Source organism: Toxotes jaculatrix, chromosome 1, assembly GCF_017976425.1.
Source record: "Toxotes jaculatrix isolate fToxJac2 chromosome 1, fToxJac2.pri, whole genome shotgun sequence".
NCBI classification, from domain to species: Eukaryota; Metazoa; Chordata; class Actinopteri; family Toxotidae; genus Toxotes; species Toxotes jaculatrix.
Window position 1 is genome coordinate 6802138 of NC_054394.1, and position 19212 is coordinate 6821349.

The window sequence follows — 19212 nt, forward strand, 5'->3', positions numbered from 1 at the left end:
AAAAACTTTTGTTATTATAAGAAACCCTTCCAGAAGAGCAGAGAGCCAGCTCTACTGGGAGCTGAAGTCTGGCCTTTCTGGCTCTCATAAAGTGGACTCAGCCAAAGCAGTGATGGCTGGATGCTGGTGATTCAAACAGCATACAGAAAGAGAGAAATGAAGAAACTGGATGGCTCCTCTTCCCTCTTTAAAGCTGTAGAAGTGGATAAGCCTCTGGTGTTATTCACAGGCTCCCTCTGACATCCTCTGTTGATGTTTATTTAAATGGCGCTCAGATCGGTGTGGAAATCATCCCGTTGCGAATGCCCAGCAGGACACAAAACAGCTGGGCTCTGGAAGGGAAACAGAGAAAAAGTGAGAGATAGGAATATTTCTAAAAGGACAGAGAAAGGAAAAGGAGAGAGAGAAAACTTCAGGGTTTTATGTAAAGGAAGGGATTTGTGTGAAATGTATTTTGTGTAATGAGACGCCCCAATTCTGCTCTTTGAAATAGCGTTACCTGGAGCTGGAAAATAAAAATCTCTCCTTTTGCCCGTCCCCCATGGAGCCGACTGTTCTCAGCTTACAGTGGGCCTGTCCTCCATTTCACGAAAACACTGTGTATTTTCTCAGATTTAGTCGTCGGGCTGGTCGTCACGAGAGGGTGTCATTTCAGAGCTCCTGCTGGGATTTTGCTCTTTCTTCTAGGACATTGTGACACAGAGCATTAATAATGTAGCTTTCTTTTCATAGCACTCACAGACACAGCCAATGACCCTATTGGCCATCAGCAGAAATGTCCATTCACTGAATAAGCTGCTGCTTTCTGCTGTATTTGTTGGTGTATTTCTCCAGACTTGGTGGGTTTTCTTGCCGCTGCATGGAATGTCTTGGACACCCATTTTGCTCTTATAACATGGGAACATTGTTTTCTCAGTGTGATGAGCATCATTTGACAGTCCCCTGTCTCAGCATCCTCGGCATCCAAGCCCATTTACAGCCAGCTCATTCACTTTATTGCTGTTCGCTGATGGCAGCACTTTGAAGTGTTTGCTAAGGGAGGTTGGTGGTGGTGGGGGGTTGTGTGGGGGCAGGGGAAGTTTAATTGGCTGCATTAGCTGGTTTGCTTCTCTTCCTCTTTCATGGTGCCCCCCAGTCACAGTGAGTCGGATTAGGCGACCTACATTTTAGTTTTGCTTTTTTCCTCCCAATCTTGAATCTGTGCCACCAGTCTTCCTCTTGTCTTGTTTAGGTTTCTTTGAAGAATCCCAGTTCATCTCCACCAGTTCCCCTCAAAATGAGTTTTGGTTATTTGCTTTGTGTTAAAAAATAAATAAAAGAGAGAGAGAGAGAGACAATAAGACATCCTCAAGCTCAAGTCCACAGTCCTTCTGTGTTTACATTGACATGAATGTGATCACATGGACTACAGGAAAAGTTAAATTTAGAAACTTCATCCCTATGCACATGACACTGATTGACAGCCCGCTGTGGGTAATGATGTGTTCTCTTTCACAATGTGTCGCCCACAGCAGTCGCCCTTTGGGAAGTTTTGATGTTTGTTTTGTTTGAAATGGCTATACACTCTTGTACATCCAGCATAACATCTTCTGATATATGTTTGGGTGAAGCTTCAGTGTGGAGAAAGATGGTTAAATTTTAAAGGGCTTGAAATTTATGGGGAACTGTTGATTGGTATTGAAATTATTTAAAACCATACATTCTAATTCATCTTTGTTTTTTGTTAGTTTCTGTACTAAAGCTTTGCATGAAACAGTTTTCTGTGAATGAAAAACTAACATATAGAACCTTTTATGGTGCTATAGAGAACATTTTTTAGAAAGGTACCACATGCAGTCTATGGAGAGAAAATAGGCATGGACCAAATTACAAAAAATGTAGCACCTAAATTAATACTTACTATAATCCTCTTAATTGCAGTTTGCCACTCATGTTATAGCACTAAGCTGCTACATAGACCCCTAATGGTGCTATAAAGACCCATTTAACAGCTTAGGAAATAGTCAACATTAGAATAAGTTTGCTAAGATCCCCATAGAGTACTTAATCCTAAATTTGCCAGCTACATGTTATATTTGAGGCATTATGTGATATGGAACTCTTACCCCAACACGAAAGACCCTGTGAAGAAGTGGCATCCATTCTCTGGGCATAGCAGCACAGTGTTCAGGTTCAAATGAAGGGAGGTTGATGTTACAGCTAACCTTGGCTATGCGCCCTGCATGGCTGCCCCTGTAAGCCATCAGTCTGCTTGGAGTCTGACTGAAATATTAAAGAGCCTGTCTGCTCACCCGCTGTAGCACCTCACCACTGAGCAACCTGAGTGTAGTATGTGTCATAGGTACAGTAGATATGTAATGGATGGAGACCAAGGTGAAACAGGAAGGCTGGAAGACTGTTCTCACTTTAATTGACACTCATATTACCATCAAACCTTTGACATATTTATCCATCTATCTGTACGTTCATGACTGACGTGACCTGCCTGCTGGTGGAGGACTTAACTGAAAAACTGTAACGGTATAAATACATCCTGTCATTATGAAGTGGACGCAGTTGCAGCAGTGAAAAGAACGCACAAGTCTCCCTGTTATAAATCAGCTCATCAGACATCACACCGCAATTTCTTGTTTTGTTCATGCAGCTGGACCCATGCATGTATTGGCTGATAGGTGGCCTGTAGTACAGCAGCCAAGTCATATTAATAGTTTTTACACCCTTAAGTAACGATTGCGCACTTCATGATTTATGCCCAGTGCCAGTGCTGAGTGCCAACGCAGGAAATAGTGGGCCATTTAGGTAGCAAGATAGAAAGTAAGGGTATGGAGGGCATGTGTGTGTTCATTGAGTTCACGTCCCGTCACAGACTTTCTATTGATGTTCACATATTTAGTAACCATAGCAACAATCTTTCCCTAACCCTAACCGAGGATTTCAGTGACCTAAGCCTAATCATACTTCAACCAGAATTTGTTTGTGATAACCTTGATTTGTCCCTAACCATATTGTAGTCCAACAATAGAAAATTGTTGATTTTGGATGTATACATAGCATTAAGTGTAATCTGGGATTCCTTTTGCTGTTTTGTGGAGAAATATTATCCTACCTGGATTATCTTCCCTGAAAACATTTTTTTTGTGAAAGTGGAGAAAGTGTTGCATGTACCAAGCTGAATTAATAGGGAGTTTTGGGGTGGATGATGTGGATTAAGAGTTCAGGACTGTAAACTGGACACTGGAGACCAAGATTCCCACCCTGGGTCCCACCTGTTTAGACCTGTCCAGGTTTAGCTCGGATTCAATTGAAAATAGCCCTGCAGCAGTCACACGGTTAACAGGAAGTTGCCATTCATGTTCCAAATTAGTCCACCAGGAATGTGTACGAGCATGTGGTTTGATTGGCCACCATCATTTCTTACCAGACGACATAGCATTGTTCTGTGGCAAAAGTTGAGCCAGGTTAAATTTGTTCTTCAGATAACCACCATTGTTTTCCCGGAGCCCTCTGCACCCCCACTGTGTTGCTGGACTGGCAAATAGCAAATACCTTAATTAACAATGTTTTCTCATTATGCTGATAGTAAGCATGACCCATACGGTCTTACTTTTTTTTTTTTTTTTTACAGAATGCATTTGCTGTTGAATATCAGTAGTATATAACTTAATTGGGTTGGTTGGGATGTATTTCAGTCAATCACTTGTTAATTCCGTGATGTATTAATACAGTCTGTTTGCACAAAGGTTCATACAGCAAGCTTTTAGGGTCAGTTTCCAATGGGCCCTCACATCTGTATCACACTGCAGTCCCTTTGTGCTCAGCAGCAGCTACAGCACAGAGCAGACATGATGCCCAGTACATTCACAATAGATGGCATTAGGCAGTGGAGTGTGAAGGTTGATTTGCATTCATGTGTCTCAGTTAGATGTGTAATTACAATGACCCCCCTGCACACACGCTCATATACACATGCACACACTCACTTTCCTTCCTCCTCCTCTTCCTTCTTCTCTCCCTCCTCCACCTCCCAGGCTAACAAATCTGTTTGGTCCTGAACCCTCCAATGAAGGGAGGCAGCTGTGAAAGAACTGAGACAGGAATCAAGACCCCAGGGGCTAGGAACAAGAAAGAGGCAGGGACAGAAAGAGACAATGGAGGGAGATGAAATAAATGAGGGGAGCCTTTTTAAAAACTGTTTTCAAGTTATGATGAAACAGCAGTTGCTCAAGTAAAACATGCTGATAGAGGAATTTAGGTTTTGATCAATTGCTGTTCCTGTCATTCAGGATGCATTTTATTTTCTAATCATTAGTAGTGTGGTTGCTAGTATTTCAACGCACGTTGGCGTTGTTCAACATCCTGACAACAGAGGATAGAAATAAAGTTGTCAGGGAAGTGGTGGAAAGAAAACAAAGGGTAGTGAGAGAGAGAGAGGGAAGGAGTGAAATATGAGAGGGAAAAAAAAGGAACATTAGCATTAATACCTGATCAACTGAGACCCCACAGTGGGTCAGCGATTTAATTGTGCATGTGTGTTTCTCTGTAAATGGTCCTGAATGAATGCTTAGGAAATGGGACCTGAGTGCACCCAAGTGCAGAAAATGTGGTTAACTATGACCTTAATGTGCTTCCTCCATTTCATTTCAAGCCCAGAGAGTACAAGCACAAAGCACAAAGAGTGCTTCCCTCTGCTACGTTAACCAGCTGAGAAACCTCTGAAAAATGAATCAGCTTTTCATTGGTTTATTCGAAACTTCCGTTGCATTTTAACATTACAAGAGTCTCATGTTGGCACAGTGGCTTTTCATTCATGATAGCAGCATGGCTGTGTCAGTCAGTCCATGTTGGTCCAATAATGATAAGATGCATTAGCATGAAATTTTGTACTCCAAGAGAATGAATCTTACAGATTTTCTTTCTATATCTGTGTGTGTGTGTGTGTGTGTGTGTGTGATAATGATAATCAAGAATCAAGAGAATCAAGAATCTTTATTGTCATTATGCAAGGCACAATGAAATTTTGTACAGCAGCTCTTTGGCACAAATAGTAACATAAAAGGCATATTTAAAATCTATCTAAATAAGTATAAAATAGAATAAAATATAAAATAAAATAGGGATAAAGAATATGGTGAACAGTGCAACAATATATAAAGTGACTGGTATGAATATGGATATATGGGTCAGAGTACAGCTTATTTCTGACTTATTTCTGACTAAAGTGCAGTGCAGCATGAGTGTCTTTTTGCAGGCGTCTAGTGATCAGCCTTTGGATTGGTGGAGGGTGGATGTGTGAGGAGATGGGGTGATGGATTTCACAGCTCTGGGGAAAAAGCTGTGTCTTAGTCTATTGGTGTGGGTTCTGATGTTCCTGTACCTCTTGCCAGAGGGGAGAGGTACAAACAGTTTGTGACCTGGGTGGGTGGGGTCTGCAGCTATACGACTGGCCCTCCTTTGAACCCGGCTGTCGTATATAGAGTCCAGTTGTGGGAGAGGACTCCCCACGATCCCCTGTGCTGTTTTCACCACCCGGGCCAAGTCCTTCCTGTCTTGTGCAGTGCAGCTCCCGTACCACACTGTTGCACTCAAACAGAGGATGCTCTCTATTGTGGCTCTGTAGAAGTTTGTCAGGAGCTGAGGGGAGAGTCCAGACCTTTTGAGCTTCCTGAGGAAGAAGAGCCTGATAATGCCCTGGCTTTTCCACTAGTGCCAAATTGTCCAGTTGTCATTGGGAGTCCACCCTACCACTTTGGACTGAAATATTTTGACAGTAACTGAGTGATTGCCGAGAAAGTTTATACAGTTTCTTATGGTCTCCAGAGGAGGAAGCCTTTGTTGATTTCCTGATTTTCTTCTAGCGTGACCATGAGCTTGACAGCTGTTGGGTGGATCGCTATGAAATGGATTTTAGTGCTAATTAGCTAGTATTAGCATTCTAAACTTAGATGGAGAACAAGCTAATCAACCCTCTAGCATGTTAGCAGTGTCATTGTTAGTATGGTAGCATGCAAATGTTAGCATTTAGCTCAAAGTGCTGCCCTATAGAGCTGCTAGCACGACTGTAGATTCATAATCTCGTTTTCCTGTGGTAGAGATGCAGATAGACTAAGCTGTAAAGTGTTCCTCGTGTCCAATCAGAACTTTTTAGAGACACAGTGGTTCGTGTCCTTGGGATTTCAGCTACCTTTTTACCTACTCAGCTACACACATCTATGCTGTGAGTCTGTGAGCAGTGAACTGTTCATGTTCCATGTGCAGACTGTGAAAACATTTTTTCTCTTGGGAGCACAATGAAGTAGCTGTCTGTCTAGCTACCCAGCCAGCTATAAATATTTATAAACAGGGAATCATTCAGGTTCAGTGCTGTATTTGAACTGATTCATTTTGGTAATATAAGTCTGTTAAGTAAACCCCTGTCCACATTTTGCCTGAATTTATCACAGTCAGGCTCTGTGACTAATAATTTGCCTCTCCACTAAACCCCACCACCACCGAAACACTTGTTGCCTCCCAGTAGGACGGTGGGACGTATTAGCATGCAGAGGCTTCACCCACAGCACTGATGTGCACAATCATCAAGCCATTTTGTGGGCTGCAGTGGCTGAATGTGACTCTCAGTCTCCTTAGTGATTTACATGCAAACTCTGCCAGATGCTCAACACAGGGGAATCGTTTCATATTCTAATGCCATGACAAGAAATATTGCCATTGAGTGTGCAGTTGCTACTGTGCATATGTTTGTACTGTATGTGTATGCGCTGATGCCTTTACTGCTGAGTTTATGATGCAAACCAGCTTTCGTAACAATGCCACCACCAGCTTTTCATTTGGCCCTTTCTGATTACATTGCCAGGCGAGAAGAATGAAACCCCTTACAGAGTGGAGACTTGCATGGCTCTGAATATCTTCCCAGATTGCTGTATGTTTTGTTTTCAATTTGTGTTTGGGAACATAACAGGTAATAAAATGTAGGTCCCCGGTTTGCATTAAAGACCCTTACTCTGTCGTAGTCATAAATCAAGGAACAGACTCGAGACAGCTCGGCTGCTGGATGATGTCATTTTCCATCACTTTTCAGACTTGTGTAAAATTGCTCGTCTGTCTTCAGGGAGCTTAAAGGGTAATGTGTTGTCAAAGATATAAAAGCTGATAGGGCACTGTGGGAACAGAGTCAGAATAACAAACTCAGTGTTTTGTTTTATTATCATTCTGAGCATCAAGACCACAGATATACAGCAACACAAACTGTAATTGGTTCAGTGCTGTGTCATTGCAGATAATGTTCGGTGTGGCGCAGACGCTTGATTTTAGAGGACATACAAGTGGCTTCAGATAAAATGACTGATGGGTTTACAGCAGATTTCAAATGTGTGTTTATTTCGGTCTCGACTCTGTCGTCCTTCCCCTCAGTGCTCACCATTGTTTATACCACAATAAAGAGAGAGCATATTGAGCTGTGCGGGGTGACTCTAAAGTGTCGATAGCTTACATTGCAGAGGACCATAAATATCATCTGTCCTAGTGCTCAGTATTTGCCACAGTTGGTCACCATCAGCTGGAGAGGAAACAGCATGCAGTCCAGAGATGTTTGACTGTACGGAGGCTGCTATTTGGATATTGTGAGAAATGGGGTGAGCGTGGGTTTGCCGCAGGCCTGCATGGCTGTCACATGTTCACCGTGCTCTTCTGTGAGTGGGAGGTTGAGTGAGCAGGTTGAGGCCATTTGTCAGAGGAGCTATTCACATGTCTTCTTCAGAGCAGCAAGGGAAGTTGTCATCTGAGCTTTGCACATAACCTCAAGGCTTTTTCACTCGATAGTGGCATTTGGCAATTAACTGGCCTCTTTATAGCAGTAATGCTACACTCGCTGTGTAGATTTACACGGTGGCTGCCACTAAACTAGCAGCCTCAAATCTCATAATGATTTTCACTAGTTATTTGAGGTGATTGACCAGTTTATTTGGTATCAAAAATGCCTTCAGCTTAAGGTTACTGTTTAGAAATGTTGGCTTAGGCTAATTTTGGAAGCTATAAGACGTTTGTTGGTTGCAATAGCAGCAGTATATCAGTAAATTAACCTGCTGTACCGTCACAGTTCTGAATGCCAAAATAACTGCCTTTGATAGGTTCATGAAAAACGCTTTAAGCATTATGACACTCGGTTAATATTTGAGTCCTGCCGACCCGCTGTCTTTACTTCATCACAAGCACAATGTTTGCCTTCATTTCACTGTTTTCAACCCTTCCCACGTCTGGATTTAATTCGTTCCAAATCCATTGTTAACTAGAAGCGGGGTCTTGCCTCAGTAAGTTATCCTTCCTGTGTTCTCTTGTTCATTTTACATGTCCTCAAGTTAATTCCAGTCCTAATTAACTACCTTTGAAAGAAATCTGTGCGATAATTACCACAAGGAGGTAGAACGGAAGCAATCACACTTTGCACAATTTATTCCCTACCACAGGGAAAACCCTACGGAGTCACCCGCTGCCTTCTCTTTTTGTCGTCCTAAGAATCACCTTCAGCACTCTCTTTCATTTGTAGAGAAACAGAGACACAAACTATCAGGTGGCTTCACAGACAAACACCCCTGCTGATTTTTAGTCTGGTCTGATATATTTGCACAAATAATTATTATAATAAAGCTCTGTGAAAAGAGAAATGAAAACTGCAATAAATAAACTGTTCAGGTGAGACCAGAAAAACCCAGAGGCTGTTGTAAAAAATAGCTCCCGCAGCAGAGAACCAGGAGGAAAAATGAGGAACTGACATACTAATAACATCTGATGTCACTATTCAGGTGAATAGTACATAAACAAGGACACTCGTTTCACTGAAGCAAAGCACCCAAAATTAGACCAGGCCAGTATGATCCAGTTCCAGAGACACCAGCAGTTTCAGACCCACAGCTCTAGACCAACCTGTGCCAATCATTAAACACAGCTATCTAATGTAGTTTCATTTTGAGAAAACAAAAACACTAAGTAACTTCATAAAACAGCTGGACACTGTAGCTTTGATTAAACAGAGGTAAACTGTATTTGTTGGGAACTATTTTCAGTCAAGGATTAATAGATATTTGGTGCTGTGGTGAGTATATCCCACCACCGAACAGTGTGTGAGGGATTGACTCAAAGCAAACCACAGCGTGTGTGTTCATGGTTTTTAGAGAACATGTTAATGTGCAAGGTTTTACTCATTTTTAAATAATTTTTGAACAACAGAGATCTGTGGCACAGAGAAATAAGTTATATTAGGTTATGGCTACACAGACAATACTAATAGAATAAATTCAGGTTTTGCTCCTTTCTTGGGGTTTGTGGATAGAGAGAAAAATATATAAAAATTACAACTTATCCATTAAACAAGTAGAAGTAAACATGCTCAAGTGTGCCACCTACAGGCAAGGAAAATTATGGATTCTTTAATTTGGACACTTCTGCCACCTGCAGACGATGAGGATTTTCTACTTGTATGTATCTTCTGCTTGTGAAGTGTGTGTGTTTAATATTTCATACTGTATTATACATTTTAAATGCTTTATAAATAAATGAAATAAATACAGAAGTTAATACAGTTTAACTGGAGCATATTCTCTGCCGACTGTGTTGAACAGCACAGAGTTCACACAGCTGTACCAGTGCCAGAACTTTCTTCAACCCAGAGTAGTGTCTACAGATATTCCTTTCAGGCTGCATATGACACAATGTCAATAACCTTCACCACTAACATAGATAAGGCAGCTGCTGTATGTGGTCTGAGAGGTGAAACCCAGGGCAAAAAAAAGTACACAAAGCACCACTGCTGAGTGCACAGAAATACCTGAAGGTGACTCAAATAAGCATATCAACATTTTTTTAAACAAAACTCAGGGAGAATTAAGTCACAAAATGAACCTGAAACAATAAAAATGAGGGGGACATGTCTCCCCTCATCCCCCTTTGGCTGTGAGTGTCATTGTCCGTATTCTAGGTCCTTCTGGTTATATTAGACAGGGACTGAGAGGGTCCTAACCAGATTTTATTGTCTGAAAGATGACAAAAAATAAACAAGTCAAGGTCAAGAGTCTGAAAAAGGTTGAATGCTTTGTCTGTTTTACAGATGTTTAGTAGGAGAAATAAATTATTTTTACAGTCTTATAAAATCTTTGGCGACTCTTATTTTACAAATTACTTCTAGAAGTTAAGCTGACACATGATGCTGCACACACACACAAATATATATAGAAACATTCAAAATGAAAAGCAGTTGTAGCACTTCCCTCCTGATACAAGTGTTACTTTTGCAGCAGCTTTCTTTGCCTTTAGATGGCAAAGAACACATATCTATAGCTGAATGTCTACATAAATTGCAGTTATTACTTTACTTACCTGTAGGTGGTGCAGGGTATCATGTCTGCAGTTCACAAACAGCTCCTGCTTATGTATAATCTGAGGCCTAGTAAATGTGAATGTGTCAGTGTGCAGGGTTGCTCGAGTTGCTTCCCATCCAGTGCCCGCAGAATGCGTAAACAAAAACAAATCTGAATGAAATAAATGATGTGGTCATGATGAGTTAGACTGTGGGGTGTTTGTAGATTTTTTTTTTTTTTTTTTTTTAGTTCAGTGTGATTGTGCTTACAAGGTGACATAGCCTGCAGATAAAAGTTGGCTTGTGTCTGAGAGGTGGTTAGTTCAAAGGTTGGACTGTTCTTTGAATTAATTTTTGAGACCTGGTCCACAGATGGACCGGCTGGCCCAGCACTTCAACAATACCTTAATGAATGAGTCCATTTTCAAACCTGGGGGGGGGGGGGGGGGGCGTGCTGTCTCTACTCCTGTAGAGTAAATTAGATTGACTTCTAAACTCTGAGAAACAGATGAGGCAAATGTCACATTTGATCAATTGATGTGGCTGAATTAGCTAATGCACCTGCATACTGCACCCTACATAAACATAAAACATTTGCTGCACCACTATGAGCGAGGATTGCTGAACGTTACAGTGAAGGAACATTGACTGATGCTGACTGGAGTGACATATCTCTCCAAGAATCATGTAGACATCTTAGCTGTAGTGTTATATTTCAGAAAAACAGAAGAATGTTGGCTGGAGAAAAATATTGGCAGGCAAAACATTGAAGCATGTGAGCAATGAGATTTAAATAATGTTCAAACGATATCACGCCACAGTGATCTAACACATTTCCAAAAAAAAGTCCCTGGACAAACTGGTGTCTATTTGTCTGATGTTAAATGAGTGATTTGTTGTTGTTGGTTTTTTTGGCTTGTAGTGCTGGGTCCTTTTATGATAAGTTACATTCTTGCCAACCTGTGTGTGAGGCTGGTTATAAGGTGAGACATCATTTCACATGTCTGACAAAGGAATGAACAGACGTCAAGGTGGTTCTTTAATTTCATAACTAGGATCATTTCTGCAATAAAAATTATTGCACTGAATTATTTTGACTATTTGACAGTTTGTGTTGTTTACATTCTCAAAGGTTTGGCATTTTGCTGAATTCTCTTTCTTTCTGAGAGTTGAATTCGAAGATCAATACTACTAGTAGAAATGTGCTTGTGTACCACTTTTGCCATATACCTCAATAAAACTCTCTGATGGTAACAACACTGTAAACAATTTTTATTACCATCAGAACTGGGATCAACACTGTTTTTATTAGCACTTTTATTTTGATTGGACTGTTTGACTGACAAACGGTGTCAGAACAACCATAGCCAAGACCAGAGAACTAGGATCCTGGTCTTTCAAGCTGTAGCTACTCTAACCATGATTTGTAGTACTAACATAAGCTAGTCAACCTACTGAAGCGCAGTTTCAGTTCATGGTTGCTGACTTGTAACATTCAGTGAGAAAGAAAGTCGACATTTTGTGTGACTAACAAAGAGGAAACTTGCTGCATGGAGGTTACACACGTCACATTCTGTCTCACAGGGACTCTGCGGAGACTCTAAGGGACACAGGCAGTGAGTCGCTTTAAAAATAATGCTTTCGTTTGTGGGTCCAACGAACCTGCAATGTACAGTTCACTGTTCAGTTTGTTAGGCTTAATAAAACCTAAGGCAATCACAGTGCAAAGTATTTTTACTATACCTTAGAACTAAAAGCAGTTACTCAGCAATAAATATGTGGTAATATGTGCCAGTGGTATCGATTCCCAAAACACTGGAACTATTCCTTAAATATGCCGATTTCCTGCTTTACATCCTGAAAATGCTAGAACAGGATTTAGTAGTACAGGGTTTCGATGCATAGAGACAAATTAACTTAAGTGAGTGACAGAATTCATGGATCATAAGTTGATTTAAGGTACGTGTGGTTGTCTATGTATTTATCATCACCTTTCATATGGTAATACTGCAGTAACTTATGGAACAGAAAAACTAGGGCTGAAATCCATCTCGAGTCCTCAGTCAAGGGCGGATTAAATTTACCTTACTGTATGAATGAAGGAGTGAGAAATGAAAAGAATGGAAAATAGTAGAAAGTTGGCTTATTTCATTTTGCAGTTCTCCTGAATAAATCAAAGTTGGTTTAATAGAGAGGAACTTTACTCTTAGATAGACGTTTGGTGTGGGAGGGGTGGAGGTGGGGGCGGGGGGTGTCCAGTGCTGAATTCCATTCTGTGCACAGGCAACATCGCAGATGATAAAAACCCTCTCAGGGGCCGTTGGGCCTTTTCATCACTAAGGTAACATAAATGCAATTTTTAGGATGTTCTCAAGTCAAGACGTACAATTTCCCCTTCACTCCTCAGAAAACCTTCATCTCCTGAGTAATCATGTGGGAGGTTTTTGGAGTGAGGCCAGGCGTTCCCCAAGGCCTCATCCATCTGGCACTGGAGTCTGATCAGATGGATTTTCATTCCATTTCATATTGTATTAAAAAGCATAACATAATACTTGGGTCCTTTTGAGGTATCGTTTCTCATTTTTTAAAGACTTTTTACCCAGGACTCATCGTGACTTGCTATGTAATGAGTTAATATCAAGCGCAGTGACGTTTGAAACAGTGTGCTGCACATGTATTTTCCTGCCTGTGCGGCGTAGTGGAGGGTCAGCAGAGATTTAGAGTTGTAGCGTGCCTCTTGTCCCCAGTGGTTGGGCAGGTAGTCACCCGGTGAAGACCTGTGCTCTGCTGTGCACATCTCTCCAATAAAGTGAGTGCTCAGGTATGAAGACCTTGCATAAGAGCCAATGTTGTAAATAATTCTCTAGCTCACATGTGTCACTTTATCACGCCCCATGCCCGCCCCACCCCCTCGCAGCTGAGGGGTTATAATTTGACATGACTGGGTCTTGATTACTATTTACTGTGTTGTCAAGGTGAGAGAGAGAGACTCAACTTTGTGGGTAAACAGATTCACTGTCACCGCTCCACTGAATCAGCCGGTGTTGACTTTATATTCACTTGCTGTTTCCCGTCTGCTCCCTCCTTCTTTCCTCGCTCCCCCCTGAAGATTGCAGTTGTCACAGCTCTGTGTTGCTTTTGACACAGCAGTGATCCAACAGCAAAGCGGATCACAATGGCTGACAGTAAATCTTGACTTTTTGAATTTTGATTAAAGGCAGGAAGTTATGGTTGGTATTGACAGGTTTGTGTTGTATGACACCATAAATTCAACCAGCATAGACTCCAGCCTCGCTGCTCTGGCACCACCTGTAGCCCACTGATAATAATTTAAACCTATATTCATATTTTGATGTGGCAAATTATTTTTCATTAGAAAATAGATGAATGGGTTTATTTCTAGAATAACGAATGACCAAATGAATTTTTTTTTTTTTTAAATGGTGGTTGTGTGAGAGCACTCCTTTGACAAACTCCGTTTGTCTGTGCTGGTATGAAAGCTGTCAGTCAAACTCAAGGAGCAGACAAACACACCAAGACTGAAAAGTGCGGATTGATTGTGGTGCGAAAGCAAACCAGATTGTATTTAGCAGATATGTAATTTTAGCATGAAGATAAAGCGCTGTTAAATACATCTGTTGATAGGGAGCTGTCAAGGAAGCGAAATCTGTGTAAATAAATACATACAACGTATATATTTATATTCGTTTGGTAACCACGGTAACACATTTCCATGTCACCATGTGAGTACAGGGATTTTCCCTGGGTTTTTTGTGCTTGTGTCCTGCTTCATGAATTTTGGCAGTTCCTCATTAAAAAACAGCAGAGATGTAGCACCCACACAGTATCCTCCTGTAATATTATCATACAAGATGTCTCTGATTTTCAGGAGTTAGTAACAGAGATTTTTGTGCTGGTGTCCCACTCCATTTGTTTTGGCAGCTCTTCATTAAAAAGTAAGGGAAACGTAGCACTACACCGTATCCTAATACTACTGTACATTGTAATACTATTGTACGATACCTGATGCATTTGTATTTATGTTTCAATCAATCAAGTATGTTTTCATATGTAACAATTACACTGATCAACAATATTACAGCTGAGACAGGTAACCTGAGCTTAAGCTCCACATTCACTGTTAAGTAACTGTTAAGTAACCCATCACTCTTCTGCTCTTCTTCCAGGTCCAGTAGCTGTGATCAGCGGTGAGGAGGACTCTGCCAGCCCTCTTCATCATGTCAACCATGGGATTATTACCCCCTGTACTCTAGATGCGGGTCCTGATGCGGTTGTCATAGGGATGACTCGTATTCCTGTGGTGGAGAATCCTCAGTACTTCAGACATGGACACAACTGCAACAAGCCAACCACCCGTAAGTACCCTTAAAGTTTCTCTTTGTTGGCACTCCTTTATCAGGGTGGCGTGTTCCTCACATCTGCTGGTGAGTGTTATTCTACATTACATACATGACCTAACTTTTGTGGTACAAAAGATACAAAGGGACCCTTGAACCAGGCTTGTTCAAGCATGAAGCTGAGTATACCAAACTTGTAAGGCAAACTCTGGTGTGTTGGTTTGAAACACAATCCTCCACAGAATATAAAGGAAAGTGCAACATCTGGTCAAAGAGGCAGATACCAAACATCTTCATGAGGCTCATTCCAACCATTTCATCTCCAGTCTAATTTGCTGTTTATCTTTACAATAAGACCTTCTGTGGCCCTTGGGGCAGTAGTATAATTTAGTGCCATTTACTGAGCCAGGGTGATCATATGGTGTAAGCATATGGTGGCACAGTTCCAGGCTCTTCATATAGGATCTGTGTAGACAAAAGCAGCCTTCTGTATACTAGCTACTGGTGTTCAGACAGCCCACCGCCCCCCTCCCCACCCCACCTCACTCACTGTCCCTTGGGACTTGTGTTCCAGGTTGGGGAAAGACAAGACCACTTTAAGGCCTAATTACTCACAATTACATCAACTGCTCAAGAGAATCAGCAGAAAACAACTGTGCCCGCAGCCAGCCGCAGCCTGGCGCCTGCTGCTTCCCTTCCAGACGATACAAGTCAAACCAACTGGATTTAGGCAGGGAAAAGACTCTCCTCCTGTCTGTATGGCAGCACACTAGATCAGGCTACCCTGGTCCTGTTAAGCCTCAAATTGCATTGTTTATAGCTTGGCTCATCCTCAAAATGGCCGCTGGTCGGTCTAGGATAAGTTGACTTCTGAGTTGGAGCCAATGAGAAGGAAGGAAATCCCATTTAGAGGTGATAAATAAATGACGGCTCTTATGTATTATGAATTGCATGAATTGTTAATGGCCAGCCGGTGACTGATTTATAATGTCTCATGCCTTGCACAGGAGATCTGATTGCAAGCTAATGAATAAATGACAGTGGGCACAAATGAAACTTTCTCCCGATGACTGTGCACCTGGAATTGAAAGTCAGGCCATGACGACAGCTCTGACAGAGACTTTACTGAATGTTCTCATGCTCAGAATGCAGCAACCTTTGTCTTTTTTTAGATTTAATTCTATGTGCATGCATAAAAAAGGAAACTGCAGGAAATGAACCCTGAATTCATCACAAGGTCATAATGGCCACTGCTCTCTGCCATCGGCTGGAAAAACAAAATGGCTCTGAACGGCTTCTGCCTCTGCCGATCATTCACTGAATGTGAATGTATTCTTTACCCTCAGGACACACACACAGGAAAAGGAAAAGTCTGTGCGTATCCGTGTGTATATCTGCAGTATGTGTGTGGGTGTACAACAGTGAAAATGAATCAGTGCATAGATATGGATGTAGGCTTTTGGTGGTGTGGCTTTTAGGTAGAGTGAATTTGCCAAAATGTCACCTCACTTTCCTCCACCTCTTCTTTGGTCTGGTAAGTGTAAGTGTCTTCAGTCAGGGGTCCCTTGGGTGGCTCCAGGGCCCCCCTGGGTCCCCACTGTCCTGCTGGCCTTGCTCAGTCCGATTGTTCTGCAGCTTCACGTGTCAACCGAAGAGCTTCACTCAGCTCAGACAGAGCATGGCTGCTTTATTGATGGTCGGCCACCAATCCATAATGTATTCATTCATTTACTTGAAAGCTTCTTATCCAGGAGGATAGCTTGCTGCCTGGGTGTCTCACACACATGCACACACACACAGACCTCTTCCTAGTTCAGTCCAGGAAGAGTCACACCAGTATGCACATACATAAATTTCAATACACCCACACTTCTCCTTACCTATGTCCATCAGGAGTTCAGGTCAGTCCCAGGCTGCTTCCACTACCGATCTTCTGGGTAATTTATAGTGTTCCTCACTGTTGGGCTGTGTGCATTTGGAAATCATCTCTGACAATAACAGTGAAGAGGGGGAACAGTCTGTTGCCTCTGTCTGCCATGCTGGCTTCTGTTAAAACAGCTGCATGTGATGGGATATCGCCTGCTGCACAAGTCACACCAGTGATTCCAGTTAGCCTTACCAGATGTATTATTCATGAGTATTTGATCTTGAAGTCAATCCTGGCAAATATATATACATATATTGGTCCACTGGTTAAGTGGTTCTAGTCACACAAAACAGAGCACACACTATCTGTGGCTGTCAGGCTGTGGCACCTGAAAAAAGTGGATGTGCTGCTGTCAGTTCCTCACTGCAGGGAAAAGTGTGAAAAAAAATAACATGAAAATCATTGAATTGTAGTTGTCCTCTGGTTGAACCGCCGACCTGTACACATGCAGTTGTAAACAAGCTCGAGAGATTGAGGGCATTACGAAAAAAAGTGTTAGCAAAAGTGTTGTCATTCAGATGCCAATTTAAAAACATGAAGTGCTGTCATGCAATTGGTTCATCTTCTGGATGAACCGGTGGCCTCGACTTTTCGCTGCGGTAAACAGGCGAGCCGTGACTGATTAGGCCGTTCGTTGAGATCAGCTTTTTTTTTTTTTTTTTCCTCCACGCCGAGTTGGAAAAGGCCAATCCTGGGGAAACGTAGCCGCATTAGGGAGATAAAGGCAGAAAAGGCAAAGGACAATTCTTTAGCCTAATGACAGATCCATATCTAACCGGATCCGCTGTCTCCCAGCAAGTGGCTTTGTTTTATCACTCAGCTTGCTATTTTAATTACGGATTTGTCACATCCCGCTGGCCAAAATTAGACAATAGCTTTTGATGTTGGAGTATAGCGCATAGCCTTTCATTATATCCATGTTATTAGGGATATCACACGTGGGCACAGCTCGGACAAACCCACACTCTGTCCCCTCAGCTTCTGGTGTAACTGAGACATAATTATGCTCAAGGTGATGTTTTTGAAGATTAAAATGTTTCCAGCAGAGACAAGGAGTGACTAATTTGGTAGCTTGAAAGCTCAGCAAATGAACAAAAATGCAGGGCAGATTGATTGAAAGGCAGTTATCATGTTCCAAGACTGTGATTCCATGAATTATAGTTTGAAACAGAACAGCCCCACAGGCTGGCCAGTTGTGAATTCAAACAACCTACTTTAATTTGTTAAGTCCACGATGAGTTCTTTCAGCTCAGCCCAGCCCAAAAAGGAGCCAAACAGAAACCTCTTAGTAGAAAGGGCTTTAAAAAGTTGCATGTTGTTGCCAGGTGGAATCCTATGAAAACTGTATTTAGATAGAGTGAAATCACAGTCAGAGTCACAGAAAAATCCCACCAGACAAACTGCCTTTTTCAGTCTACAGTACAATCACACAGACTAAGAAGTCTGCAATGAGAATAAAATAAACAGTAAATTAAAAATGTTTGCTTCTGCAAACATGTTTAATTGGTTTGCAAACCCTTGCAAACCAGAGAGGTGGCAAGAAGCTAAAAACAAGCCAGAGTCAATTAAACTACTAAACCATCTCTCCACATTTTTTGGCTCCTAACACTGTAAACTAAGAGGAAAAAGTGCTTGTTTTGTGTTTGTTTTTTTAAATTATTATAAACATGGGACCTTCATTATGGAAGCATGAGCAGTACAACAATACATGACCAATTTGGTTTCAGTGTTAACACAGGAGCAAAGATCTGTACATTAACGATGGATGTCAAAATAACACGTTCTCATGAGTGTTGACAGGTCAGCACCATAATGAACAGTGTATTCCCATCACTGAGGACCCAGCCTACAGTTTTTCAGCAGCAGAGAAACACAAACCCAGAAAATTAACTCTGTGCCAAATCAAACTTACATAAATGTACTTTTCTGCTTTAATAGAAACATATTTTATACTGTATCTGTGGGGACCAACAGCTCAGGGTTGATAGCACCCGTCTCCTCTAAAACAAATATAACTATTTTGTTTTGGAAGTCTAGACTCTTAAAGAAGCTCCCCTGAGCAGCACTTAGAGTTTAAGTGTACTTTATGTTTAAACTTTAATCCAGCAATAACACTGAGGCTGTGCCCAGGGAGAAGCTATTGTCAGAAGGAAGTCAGTCACAATTTTTTGTCTACTGTATACGTACAGTAAGTGTTGTATTATGTATTAAATAAACAAGACTTCATGAAATAAATAATCAGTCGATTGAACTGTGGAAATATTAAAAGAAACCAATAAATTAATAAAGTAAGGCACTGAAGTTTCATAATGACTCTTTAATTATGTTACTTTTCAAGACAGTGTTGTTGTCTCTATCCCCCAATCACCTGTCCCCTGTCTCTCCCCTGTCTCACAAACTTCTCCATCAAGTCTTCTTTTTTCAGTCTTTGCACAACTATTTGTAGTTTCTTTTTGACCAGTCCGAAGTGTTCCTGCTGCACTGCTGACGGTATGTGATTGGCTGAAAGGTTAGGGGGCGGGGATTGGTGAAAACTCAACTGTCATAAAAGTAACTTCATGAAATTAAATCTATCTTTATGA

The 19212-nt window shown here is 41.5% G+C and overlaps 1 protein-coding gene across 2 annotated transcripts in view; it reads left to right on the forward strand.

Annotated features, from left to right (window-relative positions):
* The window catches only part of ntrk3b (neurotrophic tyrosine kinase, receptor, type 3b), a 163584-nt gene that overhangs the window by 114071 nt on the left and 30301 nt on the right, over window positions 1-19212 (forward strand). For both annotated transcript variants that reach the window (XM_041035594.1, XM_041035603.1), the window contains one exon: window positions 14533-14721. In XM_041035594.1, the coding sequence (XP_040891528.1) occupies window positions 14533-14721 (189 nt within the window). The remainder of the gene's footprint in view (window positions 1-14532; window positions 14722-19212) is intronic.